The sequence below is a fragment of the Phoenix dactylifera genome, chromosome 13 (genome assembly GCF_051530095.1).
Source record: "Phoenix dactylifera cultivar Ajwa chromosome 13, Ajwa_hap1_PhDact_Kaust_v1.1, whole genome shotgun sequence".
NCBI lineage: Eukaryota > Viridiplantae > Streptophyta > Magnoliopsida > Arecales > Arecaceae > Phoenix > Phoenix dactylifera.
Window position 1 is genome coordinate 22,848,178 of NC_143202.1, and position 19,421 is coordinate 22,867,598.

The window sequence follows — 19,421 nt, forward strand, 5'->3', positions numbered from 1 at the left end:
TGGTAAAGCAAGAGCAGAATTTGTCCAGGCCTTTTCTATAAAAGAAAGTAGGGGCATTATGGAAAATTCACTCAATCTAATTAATAAAAATCCCATCCCACCATCTCCCTTTCAAAGTGAGTACCCTTACTTGGTGAGCACCGAAGCAGCTACTGCAGCATCACAGCACAGCAGCCATTCAACACCCCCCCCCCCTCTTCCCTCCTTTTCTCTCTCTACCCTCCAAGAAGTCCATCTCCAATCCCCCTATCTTTCTTCCCGATGGCCCAGGTGGATCAGGAGTATTGTGAGGGAAGGAAAACCAAGACCAAAACCAAAAAAGAGAAGGGATGAAAGATAAGAGTGGCTTGAGGCGGGTATCAAGCTAACCAAATCCCTCTCTCTCTCTCTCTCTCTCTCTCTCTCTCTCTCTCTCTCTCCACCCAAAACAAAACTACTGTCCCCAACTTCCCAAATTGCTCCTCTGCAGGCTAGAAAACTCTCCACCTCCCTTCCATCAAGGGGGAAGACTCGTAGCCAGCTCCTGTTTCCGTTTTAAAAGGAGCCTTTGCTTCCTTTTGATCACGGTGCCAAAAACTTCCCCCTCTCTCTCTCAATTTCTTTTCTCCCTTCATCTCCCGGGGCCTTCCATTGGCCCGGGGCCTTAGGCGACCGCCTCGATCGCCTAAGGCTCGGGCCGGCTCTGGCTGGAACCCCCGTTGGAGGTTCCGATCTTTTCCTCTTCTTCTGAGGAAACTCTACTGGAGGCGCCATGACAGCAGTATGCACACCAGCAGAGCTCAATGCATTACGAGGAGGCCTCTGCAAGCAGGAGCCTATCTATATATATTGCCAGCCATTGCGTGTTTAGCTCGAGGAATTGGTCCAAGTCTTGGGAGTTGGAATATAGAGCTGGATTTGTTGATGCATTCTCACATAGCTTTCGCGACCACTTCATTGGTGAAACATCTGGACTGAGCCAATGCAAATCTTGCGTGGCTGTTTAATCTCATTCATTCAAAAATGTGGAATATTCTAAATTGTAATATGACCAACTACAACATCGCCTGATTAAAAGCTTAGAGAACGCCAACTTGGTTCAGTGAAAAATCCACAATGCATTGATTTGGACATCTCGCCAGTGTTCATATAAATTAAGAAGAGAATTAAACATTTGTCCAGGTCAACGCGATGCTTCGCACATGCGATTCTTCCTTTAAAAGAGACAATTCTTCCACACGGCATGTCCCAATCTTGGGAACTCGAATTAGGTATATATAGTCTTGGGTGATGGAATTGGTCCAAGTGTTGGGGTTAAGACTTGGGAGTAGGAATTGGTCCAAGTCTTCGGAGTTGGAAACACAACGCAAAGCACATGTTTAGAGAAGCCAATGGGGAGGCGGATTGAGTAGCATCTTTTGTTGCCAACCATTCGGAGGACCACTTATGGGAGAAAGAGGTGGAATTGCCTACTGCTCTCCGTAATGTTCTGCTTTTTGATTTTCTTAGTGTATTCGTACACGTTATCCGTTTTAGCAAAAAAAAGAAAAAAGAAGAGAGAGAAAGAAAGAGACAATTTTTCCACACGGCATGCCGCACCAAGCTCAACGCCTCTTCATGGGCCTCCCATTGTTATGGTGCCCACGTTTAAAAGAAAAGAAAAGGGTGGGCTCCATTGGAAGGCTTGGAACATAGTGGTCGGTGCTCCTTGAAACTTAATCTTGCTCTATCTATTTCAGAATCTGATAAAACATGGGAAACACAATGCATTAAACGGTCGGTATAGACTTTCGATTCAGCGTATTGTCCACTTGATTTTAAAATCATATAATCATTAGGTATATTGAAAGAAGTCAATTAACATCAACCTTCCAACTGGCCAAGATATGCCCTTAAAACCTATGTAGGCCACATTAACATCAACCTTTCAACTAGCCAACAAATGCCCTTAAACCTAAATAGGCCACCATTAGTTTTCCTTCTAATCAATAAGTAGCACAACGGAAAAATAAGAGAGGGAAGAAAACTATTAAAAACTATTTTCTACAGTTCTTTGCACCTTATCAACAGTATATCAAGATGGCATGTAAAAGTAAAACATTTCTATGATGCTGATGGTAGTCTAAATCAACTACGAGTGTCATGTTAGCATGTAGCAGGAAAGATATGATCGACGCACATCTCTACTATGAAATCAAGAAACAACATTTTCTAAGTAAATGTGATATGGCAGGATTTTAAAAAAATCTGTTGAAGAACACAAAAACTTGATATTAAGTACCTAGGACATATTAAGTTTAAAATTTCCTAGTTTATTCAACATCGAGAGCTTGATGAGGGCTTTGCCGGCTCTTCATATGCTAGGCAATAGTAATAGAACTTTTGTTTAGCAAAGAAAAGAAAAGATGGACTATTCATATGTACTCGCATGCATGGTAGTTCTCTTGAGTTAGTAACGAATAAATGTGGTAGATGGCTTCATAAAATTGATCGGTTTTTAGTCAAAATGGACCGATTTTAGCATTTAAGGACTAAATACATGTGAACATGTAAGTGATCAGCAATTTATGAGGGGTGGTCTGGACTCTTAGCCCTGCTTAATTAAGAGCCATCCTAGCCCGTCAGGTTAGGATGGCTCTTAAGCAGTTCTTGCCTAGATATTTAAGCCATGCAGTTCTTGCTTGTTTGTTTGGCTTTCTTCCTCTCACCCCATTTCTCTAGTTTCCATAGATCTTCCTTTGTTTTGCATTTATTGTTTTTTTTATTGTTTCATTTGATCCTGTCCCTCCATTCTTTGTAACTGCAAATCTTGATGGCTTAACTAATCAAGAGTTCTAGAGATCAAGGCTGCAAATGGCTGCCTTTTGTACAAGCCTTGGGACTTGATCAAGTGTAATATGTGCAACATGTCAAATTCTCCCTGTCCAAACTAAAAGAACCCAGTATCAATAATGAAAACCATCAATCCTAAAGACTTAGAGTGGTAGCATCATGGTCGGCAAAACCGTCCAGAACCGCCTAATTCTAGGTGTATCGAGCCGTACCGGCAGCGGACCAGGATAGTTCCGGCAACCAAAACGAGAAACTGACGACGGAGGGAGAAAAGAAGAAAGAAAGAGAGAAAAAAAGAGAGCCTTGGTGTATTTATCTCTATTATTTATTACTCGCTATAAATTATCAAAAAATACTTTTTATTAGATTATGATAAAACTAGGGAAAGACTATGAGGAAACACTAAGAAATGGTTCAACAAAAAACTGACAATTTAGATAATTGAATAATCTTTGGATCTTAGACCTAACTGAAAGCCGTGCATTAAACACCCCATGCGAATAGCAGTCTTGTGGTCGACATTGGCTTGTAAAGAAACTGTAGTCAAAGGAGGTATAACTGTGCAAATTAAACAATAAATGAAGCCCATTTGCTTTACAGAAGGCCCTGCTCGATACTATCTTAATATTAACTGTATTACGAGTTTGCTTGTTCCACTTATAAATGCATGTGCTGGACACAATGCTAAGATTAGATTTCGAATTTAGTATCCACAGAAGTCCTCCAGTTTCATTGCAATCTTGCCACCCTTTGTTTTCATGTTTTTTATGATATTGGCCCTCATGCAGCAGGCTTTAACAGTAATAAGTGAGTTCTGCTGTATTAGTTTACAAATTGAAGGGGAAAATTAAATGAAAACACCTATTCATGTGCAATAAGAAGCAGAACTTTTTCTTTCTGAGCCAAATCCATGGTGAGAATGATATGTTGCCTTTTCCATCTCTTTTATATATACTATGTTTGAAAATCTAGATATTCTTCAATGTACAGCCATCTGCATAGATAGCACATGCTTTCAAGGTGCCACTAATTTGATTCAGATTTTAATGGTGTCCTGTGCATTGCATTCTTAAAGTGCAACAGCATCTGAGTAGCTCAACACCGGCAAACTTCTTGTGTTGCACGTAGTCATGCGGCTGCTACTGTGTTTTCAAACTACTTTCAAACTGACAGTACTATGGATTCAAAAATTCAAAGTCTTGTCATGCAATTCTTTGATTTTCTGTCATTTAGGTCTCATGTGGAATGGATGCATTGTGTCTGATGGGATCAAAAAAAGTTGAACCGAGCCGACCCGGTCTCCGACTGGATCGGTTCGATAGTAGAAAACGGTTTTGGCCCCTAGGGGGCGAGAACCTAATTGGCTCTGGCTCCTAGGAGGTCCGGTTTCGTCCAGTTCGATTCAGTTTGAACTGATACCGATCCGTACCGGACGCCGACCGGAACAGATCTCGATACCGATTCGGCCAACCTTGGATGAGATTTACCAAATATATCTGACCGGTACTCGTGGCCTCCCTATGATTTATCCTTAATTGGATATCTCAAATATTTTGTTAGCATCATCGCGAAAGAATTTTTCAATGTGCACTAGATACTTATTATGTTATCAAACTACCTTCTGCGATCATAAGTGTATCCTCGTTACAGCTCATTTAACTGTCATGCAAAATTTTAAACAAGTATAAATTTATTGCAATATACATGGGACAAACCAAGTTTCTTCATGCTAGTTGTATGGTCCAGGTCCCTCCTGCAGAACTAGAGCACTTGCTTCAAACACATCCAAATATCATCGAAGCTGCGGTGGTTCCGTGAGTAATCTATCATCTCCGTAGCAAAAATGTAGACGAAAAATGATAAATTAGACAAGCTACATTCACAGCCATGATAAAGGGGTCCATATTATTTTAGCAGTTGCTTTACATACCAACATGCAAGGTATATTTGTTGCTGTGGCAGATACCCTAATGAAGAAGCAGGTCAGGTGCCCGTGGCTTTTGTTGTCAGACTGCTCGATAGCACTGTCAGTGAGTCCCAACTCATGGAATTTGTGGCTCAACAGGTATTTCTTTCTCGATCATCTTCATAATTTTAAGTATATTCAAGGGAGAAAAATCCAGCTTGTCGTCTGGTTCTCTCTTTAATGGCTTGAGGTTTCACAATAACTTGCTTCTTTTTTCTTGATGGTGCAGGTTGCACCATACAAAAGGATCCATCATGTTTTGTTTGTGAATTCAATACAAAAGAATGCTGCAGGTAAGATCTTGAGGAAAGATTTAGTGAGGCTTGCAACCTTAAAAATAAACTCGAAGTTGTAATTGTATGTCTCGTGATATTTTTTCTGTGTGTTTCTTGCTTCCTTTTAATTACGGTAATATTATTACTGTATCCAAAAAAAAGGGAAGAAGCGGGGGCAGTTGTCACATCTGTGGCAGTGATAAATGACTTCTGTTGTATGCCCCCCGTCAAATAACACCTGGATCCCATATGTATTGCATATTAGTTTTTTAAAGGGATACAAATGTTTAAACTAAAATCTTTTACATGAAGACGCTAGGTACAAACAGCGCACTCTGCGGCTTGTGGTCAAACTTTAGTGATATATTGTATTTAAATTGTTGCCTCTATGTGTATTGATTTATTAGTCAAACTTTAATGATGATTGATATCAACAGGCCTTGGCAATAAGGCAACTTAAAATGTATCGGTAGGTATATTATAAAAGGATTGCTTTTAGCTGAAAAGGGGAATCTTCACTAAGTTTTTATCTGGGCCTGTCAAAATCTACCAATCATCCAAATTTTAGCAATCTTGCACAGATCAGATTTTGGAGGATTTGTTTTCGCCTGGCGGTCCATAAAAAGCATTAAGTTGAACTTGAGCATAACAATTCAATGCGATTACAAAACATCTAGGTTCAGATTTTTTTTTTTTGTTGTTGCTCAACCTATGAACCCGACTGAGCCGTCAACACAACATGTGGAGCCTTAACGTTATAATGAATTGACAAAATCAGTTTCCAGCCATTATTTTACGATGATTTCTATCTCAAGTGCCATCACTTTAGCCTCACATCGTAACATAATTTGATACTGAAAGTCATGCAGCACATTTTTGCTTGCTTGAGCTTGGCTGTCTCTAAAATCCTATCTTGCATAGCTCAAGGCTCATGGACATCTTTGCCAATAATGTGTGTTAATCGTTGTAATTTGGGACCAAGTCTAGCAGCATACATTGACATCCTTAAATGGTTAATAAAAAAAAACTCTATATATATGGACCATTCTTGGTGGATTTCTTTTGTTTAATATGCTACTTATGCGATCAGAGTTTTATATGTCGAGGAATTCGTAAAAAATAGCAAACAATTGCAGATAATCTACCATCAAGGGAGTAGTATGCATCGCATAAAAGTGACGAACAAATCTCATAAAAGTTTAAACGCTACTTTTATTTCAGCACACCACTAATACGGGAAGTTAATCTTCACTGAAACATGAACCAATTGTAGAAAGAAACCCAACTAGAGCCAGCCCATAGAAGCTGGACGGTTTTAATGAGACGCAGTTTAGGAATAAAGAAACCTAGTGAACCATTCGGCAGACTTTTTTGGATAGCGCTGGAGGTCATCATCATAATCGATATATGTTAGCCCAAATCGTTGGGTGTAGCCTTTGTCCCATTCAAAATTGTCCGTAAGAGACCAAGCAAAGTATCCTTTCACAAGGACTCCCTCTCTACAATTAATAAAGAGATAATGGTTAGAGAATCAAATAAAGTGATATTCTACAGAAAAATGATTATTAATTTAAATGAATTTATATGTATGATTTTCTTATTATAAAAAAATCTCAAAATCTGAACAATGAGCACAAGTCATAATCTAGAACCTCATTCTGTTTGTAGGAAAAAAAGTATGTATGCTAGTCTTCATGGACCAAAGTTCACAGGCGATAACTTATGCTGGTAATCACATCATATTGTGCAGTATACTCTACACTTCTTTTGCAATATAGGATTAAGATTCAAGCAGTAGAAGATACTATTGAATTACTTATATGATTAAATTCTAATAGTCTGATGTAAAACAACTATAGGCAGCAGCCATTGGGTTACCTATTTTGAGCTATGGGCACACAAGCAAGACCAAAGCATGTCAGCAAAATACAGCCGCCTGTTTCAAAAGTAAAACCCTTTAGTGCCCTGGTACAGGAGTGGGGGATGGCCCTACGCAAAGACAACAACACCAGCTCTACGAAGTCCGAATCGAAACATTTTGTTGGCGTTGCTGTGAATAAGAAATGTTGGGCATGGCGAAATGAGCGTTTCTAACTGTTTTGCTTGTTTCTTTCTTATTGTGGCGGTGATTATGGTATGGTGGAAATGAACGAAAAGTGAGATGAATGTTATTTTCAAATCGATTAATAGATGGGCCGATCTGTTCTGAAAGATCGATAGAGTAGGAATGGATAGAGAAGAGGAAATTTTTCAAAAATAGGATAAATCTCCCATTTCTATCTATTGATGAGACAAGATATCTATCTATTCTAGATCCATTGAAAAGAAATCGATACGTATATGATGGAATCAACAAGGAATCACTTGAACATATGAATGGACTGAAAATCCTATAGAATTTGTAGGCTGGGCCAGTACAACCAGCAAAATCATAAAATTGCAGGCTGGGCTAGACCTATATTTATAAATATCCAAGAGTAGCTTTGGATATAAATGAACTCAATATCAATTACTTGTAGTTTTTCTATTGGCTTATGATATAAATTACTTGTATAATAGGTTGGGCTCAACACATGTCTACACAAGTCTAATTACCTTAATATCTATTGTACAAGTAATTTGTATCACAAGGATGTATGCAATAGCTTCTCTTATACTAATCATGAATACCAATTACATAGTAGCCCTTGGCATTATTTTATGGTGGTTTAGCTAAACTTTGTAAATCCTTTTGGTCCTACATATCAAGAAAAAAAGATAGTATTGTTATTCTATATATGTTGAAGGCTTATTAATAAGTATAATTATATTATTCTTGGATGTACATACTATATATATTAACCATCTTTTGTTTGTTAAAGTTTGTATATTTATGAAAACAATAGTTCATAGAAATATCATGCATGAGATCACTACAATTTCACCAAGCTTATAGGGAAGTCACATCTAAGATATGTTGACTTACTGTATGGCTTCACGAATTTGAGCAAGATGGACTGAGAGGTAATTGATTCTATGTGGATCATCACGTGCTTGTTTCAATGTTAGAATTGAATTGTCTGGTTCACAAGTACCTGTAAAAAGAGAGTTTTATTTATAACAATAAGAAAAATAGTAGAGATAAGAGGCTTATGCTCCATTGAGGAGTAAAGGAAGAATATCATTTCATATTCCAAATCTATCTAAAGTTTTCGTAACTTTGATCTGATGATTCTATTTATTTATAAGTATTTGAAAAATATGCAATGAAAGACAATGTTTTGTAGTTCTACATAAAATGTACTCTACAGCAACTTAAAAATTCGCAATAGGTAATCATAGATTTACCTATAATTTTTATTTTAGTTTCTTTTGACAAAAGATTTTGTTTTGCAAACCAAAAAGTATAACACATGCAACAAAAACAACTTTAATTAATTTTTTCCCAATCATATGCCCTTATATTTAACCATATTTGCATTGTAAAATTACTAACCATTTTCAGTGATGTATATTTTTGGGTCTTTATATCTCCTCTTTGTATATAATAAAAGATTTTTTATTCCATGAGGGTAGACATATATCCATGTACCATCCTGCAAGAAGGAAAGTGCATTAGATGAAATCTTGGTCATACAAATAATATTAAATGATTATATCCTTAATAATGAGAAATAAATATAATGTTACATGCAAGTAAAATATTTAAGGATTTAAAAGATGAATTTTTATAAGAGCAAAGGGAGTATGCAGTTTTCCTAAGTTATGGCTACCTTCAATTTACAATATATGGAGTATATATAAATCAAATGACAAACTATCAACATTCGTGTATATATTGATTCAAAACTTATCCACTTTCTATTATTTCAAAATGATCATCAAAGATTCGAGACATTATACCTTTTATTTTTATGAATATTGGTTTGATAAGAAACTATCATTACTTTAGCATTAGTAAATAAATTGTACTTTATAAGTTAAAAAGTAAGTTAGTTCCTTTTTGGATCCCCTTATTTAATTTAATTACATAAATTGACATTACTAAATATATATATATATATATATATGAGGGGGATATCAATTTACTCTACAACTAGCAATAGAAAAATTACAAAATGTTAATCTATAGAGTCATTTTCTCCATATCAACTATCATTTCGAGTACTAAATTGAATATGTACCTTGGCCCCTAATACTTTCATGTTATTGTTTTATCCTTTATATGAATTGTGTTTCTATTCCATTCAACTAAACTTAACTAAACTTTTATCCTAAATTAGTCGAGGTTGCTACATGAATTCTATTTCTCCATTCTGCTCAGTTTAAGACTATATTTTTGTAATGATGTTGAGAAGTCAAATTCTTTCTTACTACTTCATCCTATGTAATTTTTGATCTACCTTTCTCCCTCTTTCCTTATATATATATAATCACTCTGTTATACTGGTTCATCCCTTGGCTTATATTATTATATGTGTCCAAACTATCTAAATTATCCTGCTCTCAATTTGTCCTTAATTGATGGTACCTTTATCTTTTTATGAATAACTTTATTTCTTATTCTTTTTATTTTTTTTGTATGACCAGATGTCTCTCTCAATATTTTTGTTTCAACGACATTCATCTTGTTCACATATTAGTTTTAATTGCCCAATATTCTATTCCATAAAGCATAGCTAGTCATACAGTTATTCTATAATTTTTTTCCAACTTGGCAGATATCCTATGACAATATAATTTTCCAAATAACTTTTCCATTTTATCCAAACTTGCTTTAGTTCTATGGATATCATTCTCTTCAATCTCCCCTTTCTAGAGAACAATCGATCTTAGCTACCAAAAAAATAATGATCATTCGTGGAAACTTCATGATCCTCAATTTTTACTTTCATCTTTATTTTGAATTTTACTAATTTAATTGTAGTCAGTGCATTCCATATTGCTTCTACTTAATCTAAAATTATTGGATTCTAATTACACTTCTCCATCATTCCAACTTATGATTCATCATGACCTTAGCTTCACTCACCAAGGTCATATCATCTACAAATAGCATGCACCAAGGAATATTACCCTAAATATACTTAGTAAACTTATTTATAACTTGCGCAAAAGGGTAAGACCTTAAAGTAGATTTTTGGTGTAAACCTAGAAGCTTATTAGTATTACCATCAATAGCTCTCACACTAGTAACCACTCTATCATGCATACCCTTGATCACATTAAAATGTATAACATTTTTTTTTATTCTCTAACACTCATCATAAGACTTCTCTAGGAACTCTATTATATGCTTTCTTTAAATCAATAAAAACTATATAGATATCTTGGTCTTTTATCTATATTTCTCCATTAGCCTTTGAAGGAGAAAAATAAATTTCTTCACTTTAGAAAAAAAATTATGTAGCGACATTATATGAGTTAAATATAAGATTTAGACTTGAAAGTTTATAGTTCCATAGTTTAGCAATATTTTTTTTTCTCGATAGATAGCTTAGTGATGTATCATCAATGATTAGATCTCCACTCTTTTGTACAATTGTCAAAAATTAAAATATAATAGTATTGTCGAAGACATACGAAGTCTAAGTTGCCATTTGTAAAATCTGAGTTATCATTTTCTATTTACTAGTTTAACTAATTATATCATCCAAATACAGGCTATGCCAAGTAAGAGAAACCTTTAATAGAAAATAGCATGTTAGCAATGCATATTCTAAGTGAATTAGAAGATAGAATTTCTTCATTTATTAAAGAAATTGGGATTGAATGTATAACTATTTCAAGTGCAACTCATTTGCAGGGCAAAATAATAAGTAAAAAAAGAAGATGACATTTTACCAATTGTCCAATAGGAACACCATCATCTTTTGTTTCTGCAATAAAAAAAAGTATAATTATTGGACAAGTGGCTAAAAAATGGCTTTCAAATTACTTCAAATGATTATTCTTTTCATAGAAGAAGCATTGTATCAACTATTTTTTAGCTTTAGGTTCTAAATATTATCATGAATAAGTAGCATCCTATCTTATATATATAAAATATCTCAAAAAATAGAACAAGTAATAATATATGTTAGTATTTTAGGTGACAAATTTTAACAAGATAAGCTTCGTATAATTATTGAGATATCAGTTTTAACTCAATGGCTGTATTTTCTAAACATAACTATGTCCATTTCCGAAAGTTCCCATAACCATAATACTAAATTTAATATGCTAACAAAGTAACGTAATTCCTTTTAAACTATAAGAATACCTAACTTAGAACTTGTTTTCTATCCAAAAAAGAGGCACTTAATTCTTAAATGAACATATACTCATCCATTTTATTATAATTTAGTATATACATATTGAAAATAAATATGAAACTATTGATAATATGTTATATCCCAATTTTATTATTATTCAATCAACATAATAATCTAAATATTTGATAGTTTCCTATTTCTATATTTTTTAATAAAAATATATTTCTATATTTTATTTTCTTTAATAAGAATCATAGAGCAAGGAGGGGGTGGGGCTTTTCTTACTTTTTGAGAAAAAAGACAAGCAAAAACCTAACATATGTAGCAATGAGGGTTTGATAGACTATTCATAGAAAATCAAAATAGGTACAAAGTATATGTATTTAAACCCTAAGAAGTGAAATAAATGATTAACAACTTTAAGAAAACCAAAAAAGATCAGAATTTTTCGTTTTTTTTTTGTCTTTACATTCAAACTTCAGAGTTGAAAGGAAAGCCATTTTGGATGATGAAAGAATATATACCTTCTAAAAGTAATAAAAAAAATTAAATATAGAAGAAACTTGCAAACATAAAATATTTTCATTAAATTAGTCAATCAATTGACATACCAAATTGCTCGGCATATGAGTCATTAATGCTAATAGTAGGTGAATAGTTCTGTGAGATTGAAACACTTTTTGCATATCTAGAAGTATAATAGTTAATTCCAATAAAATCATAGGATTCTTTAATCATCTCTGACTGCTCGCTTGTAAAGAAAGGAAGCCTCTCCCCAACCAATGCTCTCATGTTGAATGGATAATCTCCATAGACTAATGGATCCATGTACCTGTGTAAATTTGATTAATTAAGATGAAAGTTAGAAAAAATAGTATACCATGGACATGTTAATATATTTTTATAGAAATTATAATGATGATAATTTATATTTTTACTAACCATCCAAGCATGAACTCAATGGCTCTATTTGCAGCCTCTTTGTCTTGATACAATTTTGAATATGGCTCAAACCACATACTTACAAGGGTAATTCCTACTTCACCTTGTTGTTCAGCCTAACATAAAATTCGTAGTTGGTATTAATAAGGTTCGAAATTGCATGTAGACAATAAAAATGAATTGAAAATTAAATAAATATTATGGATTCCAATCAATTTAAAAGTAATGTATAATTGTTTATATATTTTATGTAAGAAAGTAATAGAGTTCATTCTCAATATGTAGAATCACCCATGCAATAGCTGATTGGAAATGCTAGTAAATATGGCAAGTTAAATAATTTATAATTTTGAAATAGTTTATATCATTTTATAGAACTTATTTGATGGATACAATTTATTTCAAATTTTTTGTATATTCAAAAACAACACTATCGATTAAAAAGCAAGTACATATGTAATATGCAATAATTAATCATCACAAAATTTAATTTCATCTTACTTGAAATTGGTTTTTGTAGAGCCTAGCAGCTGTTGCATGAGAAAGAATAAGGTGGTGAGCAACAATATATGGTTCCTTCATGGAGTCACCCTCTGAAGATCCTAAAGAGCTTCTCCCAGGTGCTTGCTCTCCAAGAGAATATCCCAAACTACTAAAACTCCATGGCTCATTTAAAGTGATCCAGTATTTAACTCGGTCTCCAAATTTTTCAAAGCATATGTTTGCAAAATCCTTGAAGTCGTTCCTAAGACAAAAATGAGAGAAAAAAATGAAGTGTTCAAAAAATGTACCATAAGAGAACTACAAAATAATTATAACTTCTATATAACCTTTTATCCAAAAAATAACTTGGGTGATATTAATTAGAACTACATAAAGTCAGCACAATAATTTTATAAAATAATATATACTATATACATATTAGGTTCCTTTACATATTAAAGACAAGTTCATATATAGTTGGAAATCAAAATACAAAAACGGATCATAAGTCTGTAGCCTATAACATGATACACACTTATAGATATATCCAGATGCATTAATTGCATTATCAATTCTCTTGTACTATACATTATCACAATGAGTTAAGAAATATTTGCTTTTTTAAAATTTAAAGCTAGAAATTGTGTTATATAGAATAACTTATTTGTAATTATTACCATTACCAACATATCTTACCCCATTTATTTCGATTTTATCTTCACCCTTTGAGTATATAAGTTATAGCCTTATTGAACTTTAGATTTAAGATTAGTTCTGTCCACATTTCCACCAAAAATACTAGTTCTGATCATAATCTTTGGGTGATGACATGATGAAAATAGAAAAATCCTTGTCAGTGAACTTAGACACTTACACAATCTCAATACTCAAGAAGCCTTGATATGCATCCTCTAATGCTTGTGGTACATCCCAATGAAATAGGGTGACAAAGGGCTTTATTCCTGCACGATAATCATGGAAGTATTACATAATTGCTGAGACTTGCAAAAGGATGAAAAACATCTAAGATTATCCTTACTTGTTATTACCATTTTTTATTAACTCGTTGATGAGATCATTGTAGTATTTGATTCCTTCTGGGTTTACTCCATCTTTTAATTTGCCCTCTGCAAGGTTAAGATGCTTATAATTATGGATAAAATTGATGCAAGCTATACTGCCTCGGTGTTCAAGTAAGTTTCATCATAAAGAAGTTTTATGGAATTTTGGAGGCAAGTATGACATCTGCTCCAAAATCTATATTGATAATTGGCAACTTAGATGGTTAGCTTACACTTTAGTTCAACAAACTCCATAGCTATGCATAAAATTTAACAACTAGAAGAAGCACACATATCTATAGACATGAAACATAGAATTAGAACTTTACTTGGCAATATCCTTGACCAAGAAATGGAGAATCGGTATGAATCCATGCCTATATCCTTCATTATTTTAACATCTTCCTGTGACCATTATAAATAAAAGGAATCGAGTTAAGAGGTGCGATAAGTACAGGGACATCGAGTCGACCTTCACTATACCTACTTTGAATCTGTGGTATGAGTCAGTTGCAATGTCTCCGGTGCTTTTGTCTCGAATTTTATCTACAAAATAGCATGAAAGCATTTACATAAGACCTGGATTCTGCCCCAATATGCAGACAAACCTTTAGTTTAAGAAAAGGAAAAAACAACCGTTCCATGTAGCATCAACAAAGATTTGAACAAGGATTCAACTTATGCAGAAGAGCATAACCAGGAAATTAAAGTTTCTTAGTTCCCTTAGTATGTCTTTGGATATGGGAATAGGTGCTAAAATTAAAATAATTTTATATATACAAATACATGTTTATGTGTGTAATTATAGTCAAGTGTGTGTATGTATATGTATGTATGTATGTACATATATTATATGCATGCATGCATGTATGTGCATGCTCTAGGTTGAGATGCAAAGCGAACTTTTTTTTGTTGATCATTTCTAGCAGTTTTAGGTTTGAATACTTAGCTTATACATCTCTTTTTGATTATTTGAATACATGTTTATGTGTGTACTGTATGTATATGTATATACGTATGTACATATATTATATGCATGCATGCACGTATGTTCATGCTCTAGGTTGAGATGCTGAGCGAATTTTTTTTTGTTGGTCATTTCTAGCAGTTTTAGGTTTGAATACTTAGCTTATACATCTCCTTTTGATTATTTGACTTTTAGTTGAAGTTATAAACTATAGATGAGTAGGGAAGCAAATTAAGTATCCAACTTTGTGCATCAAATGTCTATACAGATGATGTTCTAGTTATGTGAATTTGAAGAAGAGATGGAACTAATCAGGAGGTGTTGATCCTCATGCATACTGACTATAGGGCAAGAGCTAATCTAAGCACAACTCCAATCTCTAGTGCATGAAAAGTGTGAAAAAAGAGAGATCAGTATTTCTTTTTTGAGCGTAAAAAAATAAATATACTTTGAATAATATATAATTAGTTTAGTACTAATTCTCATGTCCTAGATACTTTGACCAAAACTGTTCTTCAACCTTCAATTAAAGAATAATGGGGTAATTGAGGCATGATCCTCGATTTTCTGACATTTTATGTTCAATCCTTCAACATGGTTGCAAATAAGTATAGAGTAAATACGACTATGTGCATAAATAAAACTAACGAGTTGCACCACACAAACCTAATTGTGAAGAGAAATTAAATTAAAATGCTCACCGTAAATGTGCTAGCTAGACATAAATTGATACCAAATCTTTTTCCTTAAAAAAGAATATAAAATTTAGAAAACTTCTTTTTGGTTATTATAGATATGGATGGTAATATATAAAAACTTAATCTGTAGCTAACCCGACTTGATGTCATGTCAAGAACCTCTGATTTATAACCATTAATATGTCAACCCTCATAACCCATTTGACCCATAAAGTAATATAATATGCAAAGGTTGTTCTTCCATCAACCCAACATACTATATCTAAATCTTTATATTTCATGACTTGTAATATTTAAAAAATTAATCACTTGCTGTATCTTTACTTAAAGACATTGATGATTTAACTTGACTTATATCGCCTGATCCAAATAGAACTCTACCATCATGATTCGAGTCATGTCAAAGTTCTAACCCATATCGACATGTTTCGGGTTCAGGTCAAGAGTTTGAACCATACCCAACCTGAATTGAAGAACTTATCGACCTATGCCCCACCCAAATTGCTTGGTCGAGTTAGGTTAATGTACTTTTGCCATCCCTAATTGTAGAAACCAACTTATTAGTTGCAATAATCTTAGCTACTATTTAGGACATCTATCATCTTAATATATCTTAGTATATTTTTGCCAAAAGCTTCTTTGTTCCTGTTGTGCTCATGGATGGAAGAACAATATCAATCATCCCCAAACAAGACCATTGAAGGACTTCAAAATCCTTCAGATTCATAAGCAAGAGCAAGAAAGCTTGATAATTGCAATCTATCATGTGCCTTTAAGAGATTATGATCCATTTCTATATTCTGATCATGTCCTCATATGCATCTATAACAATAAATATTATACGCTAGTTTTTGATGAAATAAGATATAACGGTTGTTATAAATAAAGAAGAATAAAGTAGAATAATCTCATGATTAGTGAAAGAACTTTCATAACTCTCTTTGTTATCTAATCATTTAATCTATCTTTTTTCTGAGCAATATTTTTATAAAAAATATTGAGGAGCAAGCACTAGACTAAACTAAGTGTTAAAACAAGTTAAAATAGACAAAAATAAAGTTAGAATTTTTTATGCATAAATTCTCGTGAATATGTGAAATTACATGAATACCCTCATAGAGTTGCTATTTGTATGTATAATAATATAAATGTTTCTTTTTGCATGTTAAGGATATTTTAGTAAGTAAAATTTTAAAGTGCTAATTTTTTAACGACATTAGATGGTGTAAGTATATATGCAAGAAAAAAGAAAAAAATATATATACATGCAACACGAGTGTTTTATAAGAGTATACATGAAATATCAATTTTGAGAGGTATTCTCGTAAATTCTAATATTTAGAAGGGTATATTTGCACAAAATCTATTGTTATATTAGCTGGCCGATTTCAATGCATGAATGGGTTATACGTGAGTAACCTATCCAACGGCAAGTTATGGAAGGAAAGAGGAATTTTTAGCAGCGGTAGAAGCATGTTTGCGGAACTCATTATCCTTAAACTTTAGAAATAAACTAATAGATGACTTTTGATTTCAATTTATTATCCTAGTTTTTGGGGTAGCAAGCGTCCACCTGCAGGGCAATCATTTTCTTTTCCTAGATCTTCCAATGCCTTCATACGATTTTTACTTCTAAGTGCAAAAAAAAGTTAAAAATGATAGTGGAGGTTTCCAAGCGACAACCTTTGTTGTTATGGGTGAAGGTGTCCCATATACTTGGCCCCTTCCCTCCTTCATTCCACGCTCCTTCCACCTTCACCATGTCCCATCAGCAAACAGCCCATATTAGTGTCATGGATGTATGTGTGTGTGTGTGTGTGTGAGAGAGAGAGAGAGAGAGAGAGAGAGAGAGAGAGAGAGAGACCTGGTAAGCAGAAGAGGCAGCACCGAAGACAAAACCAGGAGGGAAGCTACTCCTTCCTAAAGTCACCTTAGCCGGAACCCCCGTTAGAGGTTCCGATCTTTTCCTCTTGCTCTGAGGAGACTCTACTGGAGGCGCCATGACAGCAGTACGCACACCAGCAGAGCTCAATGCATTACGAGAAGGCCTCTGCAAGCAAGGAGCCTATCTATATATATTGCCAGCCATTGCGTGTTTAGCTCGAGGAATTGGTCCAAGTCTTGGGAGTTGGAATATAGAGCTGGATTTGTTGATGCATTCTCACATAGCTTTCGCGACCACTTCATTGGTGAAACATCTGGACTGAGCCAATGCAAATCTTGAGTGGCTGTTTAATCTGATTCATTCAAAAATGTAGAATATTCTAAATTGTAATATGACCAACTACAACATCGCCTGATTGAAAGCTTAGAGAACGCCAACTTGGTTCAGTGAAAAATCCACATTGCATTAATTTGGACGTCTCGCCAGTGTTCATGTAAATTAAGAAGAGAATTAAACATTTGTCCAGGTCAACGTGATGCTTCGCACATGCGATTCTTCCTTTAAAAGAGACAATTCTTCCACACTGCATGTCCCAATCTTGGGAACTCGAATTAGGTATATATAGTCTTGGGTGATGGAATTGGTCCAAGTCTTGGGGTTAAGACTTGGGAGTTGGAATTGGTCCAAGTCTTCGGAGTTGGAAACACAACGCATTATGTGGACGGTATAGACTTAAGGCAAAGCACGTGTTTAGAGAAGCCAACGGGGCGGCGGATTGCGTAGCATCTTTTGTTGCCAATCATTGGGAGGACCACTTATGGAAGAAAGAGGTGGAATTGCCTATTGCTCTCCTAATGTTCTGCCTTTTGATTTTCTTAGCTGTATTTGTATACGTTATCCGTTTTAGCGAAAATAAAAGAGAGAGAGAGAGAGAGAGAGAGAGCATTCTTCCACACGGCATACCGCACGAAGTTCAACGGCTCTCCATGGGCCTCCCATCGTTATGTGGGCACCTGAGCCAGGCCATGCCCACGTGTAAAAGAAAGAAAAGGGTGGGCTCCATTGGAAGGCTTGGAACAGAGTGGTCGGTGCTCCTTGAAACTTAATCTTGCTCTATCTATTTCAAAATCTGATAAAACATGGGAAACACAATGCATTACACGGTCGGTATAGACTTTCGATTCAGCATATTGTCCACTTGATTTTAAAATCATATAATCATTAGGTATATTGAAAGAAGTCAATTAACATCAACCTTCCAACTGGCCAAGATATGCCCTTAAAACCTATGTAGGCCACATTAACATCAACCTTTCAACTAGCCAACAAATGCCCTTAAACCTAAATAGGCCACCATTAGTTTTCCTTCTAATCAATAAGTAGCACAATGGAAAAACAAGAGAGGGAAGAAAACTATTAAAAACTATTTTCTACCGTTCTTTGCACCTTATCAAGAGGATATCAAGATGGAATGTAAAAGTAAAACATTTTTATGATGCTGATGGTAGTCTAAATTAAACAACTACGAGTGTCATGTTAGCATGTAGCAGGAAAGATATGATCGACGCACATCTCTACTATGAAATCAAGAAACAACATTTTCTAAGCAAATGTGATATGGCAGGATTTTAAAAAAATCTGTTGAAGAACACAAAAACTTGATATTAAGTACCTAGGACATATTAAGTTACAATTTCCTAGTTTATTCAACATCGAGAGCTTGATGAGGGCTTTGCCGGCTCTTCATATGCTAGGCAATAGCAATAGAACTTTTGTTTAGCAAAGAAAAGAAAAGATGGACTATTCATATACGTACTCGCATGCACGGTAGTTCTCTTGAGTCAGTAACGAATAAATGTGGTAGATGGCTTCATAAAATTGATTGGTTTTCAGTCAAAATGGACCGATTTTAGCATTTAAGGACTAAATACATGTGAACATGTAAGTGATCAGCAATTTATGAGGGGTGGTCTGGACTCTTAGCCCTGCTTAATTAAGAGCCATCCTAGACCGTCAGATTATAAAAAAACTGTAGTCAAAGGAGGAATAATTGTGCAAATCAAACAATAAATAAAGCCCATTTGCTTTACAGAAGGCCCT

The 19,421-nt window shown here is 34.4% G+C and overlaps 1 protein-coding gene and 1 long non-coding RNA gene across 2 annotated transcripts; one reads left to right on the plus strand and one right to left on the minus strand.

Annotated features, from left to right (window-relative positions):
• Positions 1–4,227: 4,227 nt before the first annotated feature.
• On the plus strand, positions 4,228–5,441 carry LOC120112170 (uncharacterized). Its single transcript, XR_015972813.1, has 2 exons — positions 4,228–4,876; positions 5,007–5,441. It is a non-coding gene; the product is annotated as an uncharacterized LOC120112170 (long non-coding RNA).
• An 805-nt stretch (positions 5,442–6,246) lies between these two features.
• Positions 6,247–17,490, minus strand: LOC113461561 (furostanol glycoside 26-O-beta-glucosidase-like). The gene is made up of 13 exons (XM_088710175.1): positions 17,301–17,490; positions 17,120–17,189; positions 14,259–14,317; positions 14,101–14,176; positions 13,760–13,837; positions 13,585–13,672; positions 12,729–12,972; positions 12,228–12,343; positions 11,897–12,117; positions 10,876–10,910; positions 8,528–8,627; positions 8,018–8,126; positions 6,247–6,551 (listed from the first exon to the last, which is right to left on the minus strand). The coding sequence occupies exons 1-13, from the start codon at positions 17,436–17,438 to the stop codon at positions 6,383–6,385; spliced, it is 1,503 nt and encodes a 500-aa protein (XP_088566301.1). The 5' UTR covers positions 17,439–17,490; the 3' UTR covers positions 6,247–6,382.
• Positions 17,491–19,421: the final 1,931 nt, after the last annotated feature.

Coding starts and splice junctions, on each gene's coding strand:
- LOC113461561 (XM_088710175.1), bottom strand. CDS start 17,438: ATGGCGCCTCCAGTAGAGTCTCCTCAGAGCAAGAGGAAAAGATCGGAA. Junction 17,190..17,300: donor CTGCCTCTTCTGCTTACCAG/GTCTCTCTCTCT, acceptor GACATGGTGAAG/GTGGAAGGAGCGTGGAATGA. Junction 14,177..14,258: donor ACTCATACCACAGATTCAAA/GTAGGTATAGTG, acceptor TAATGGTCACAG/GAAGATGTTAAAATAATGAA.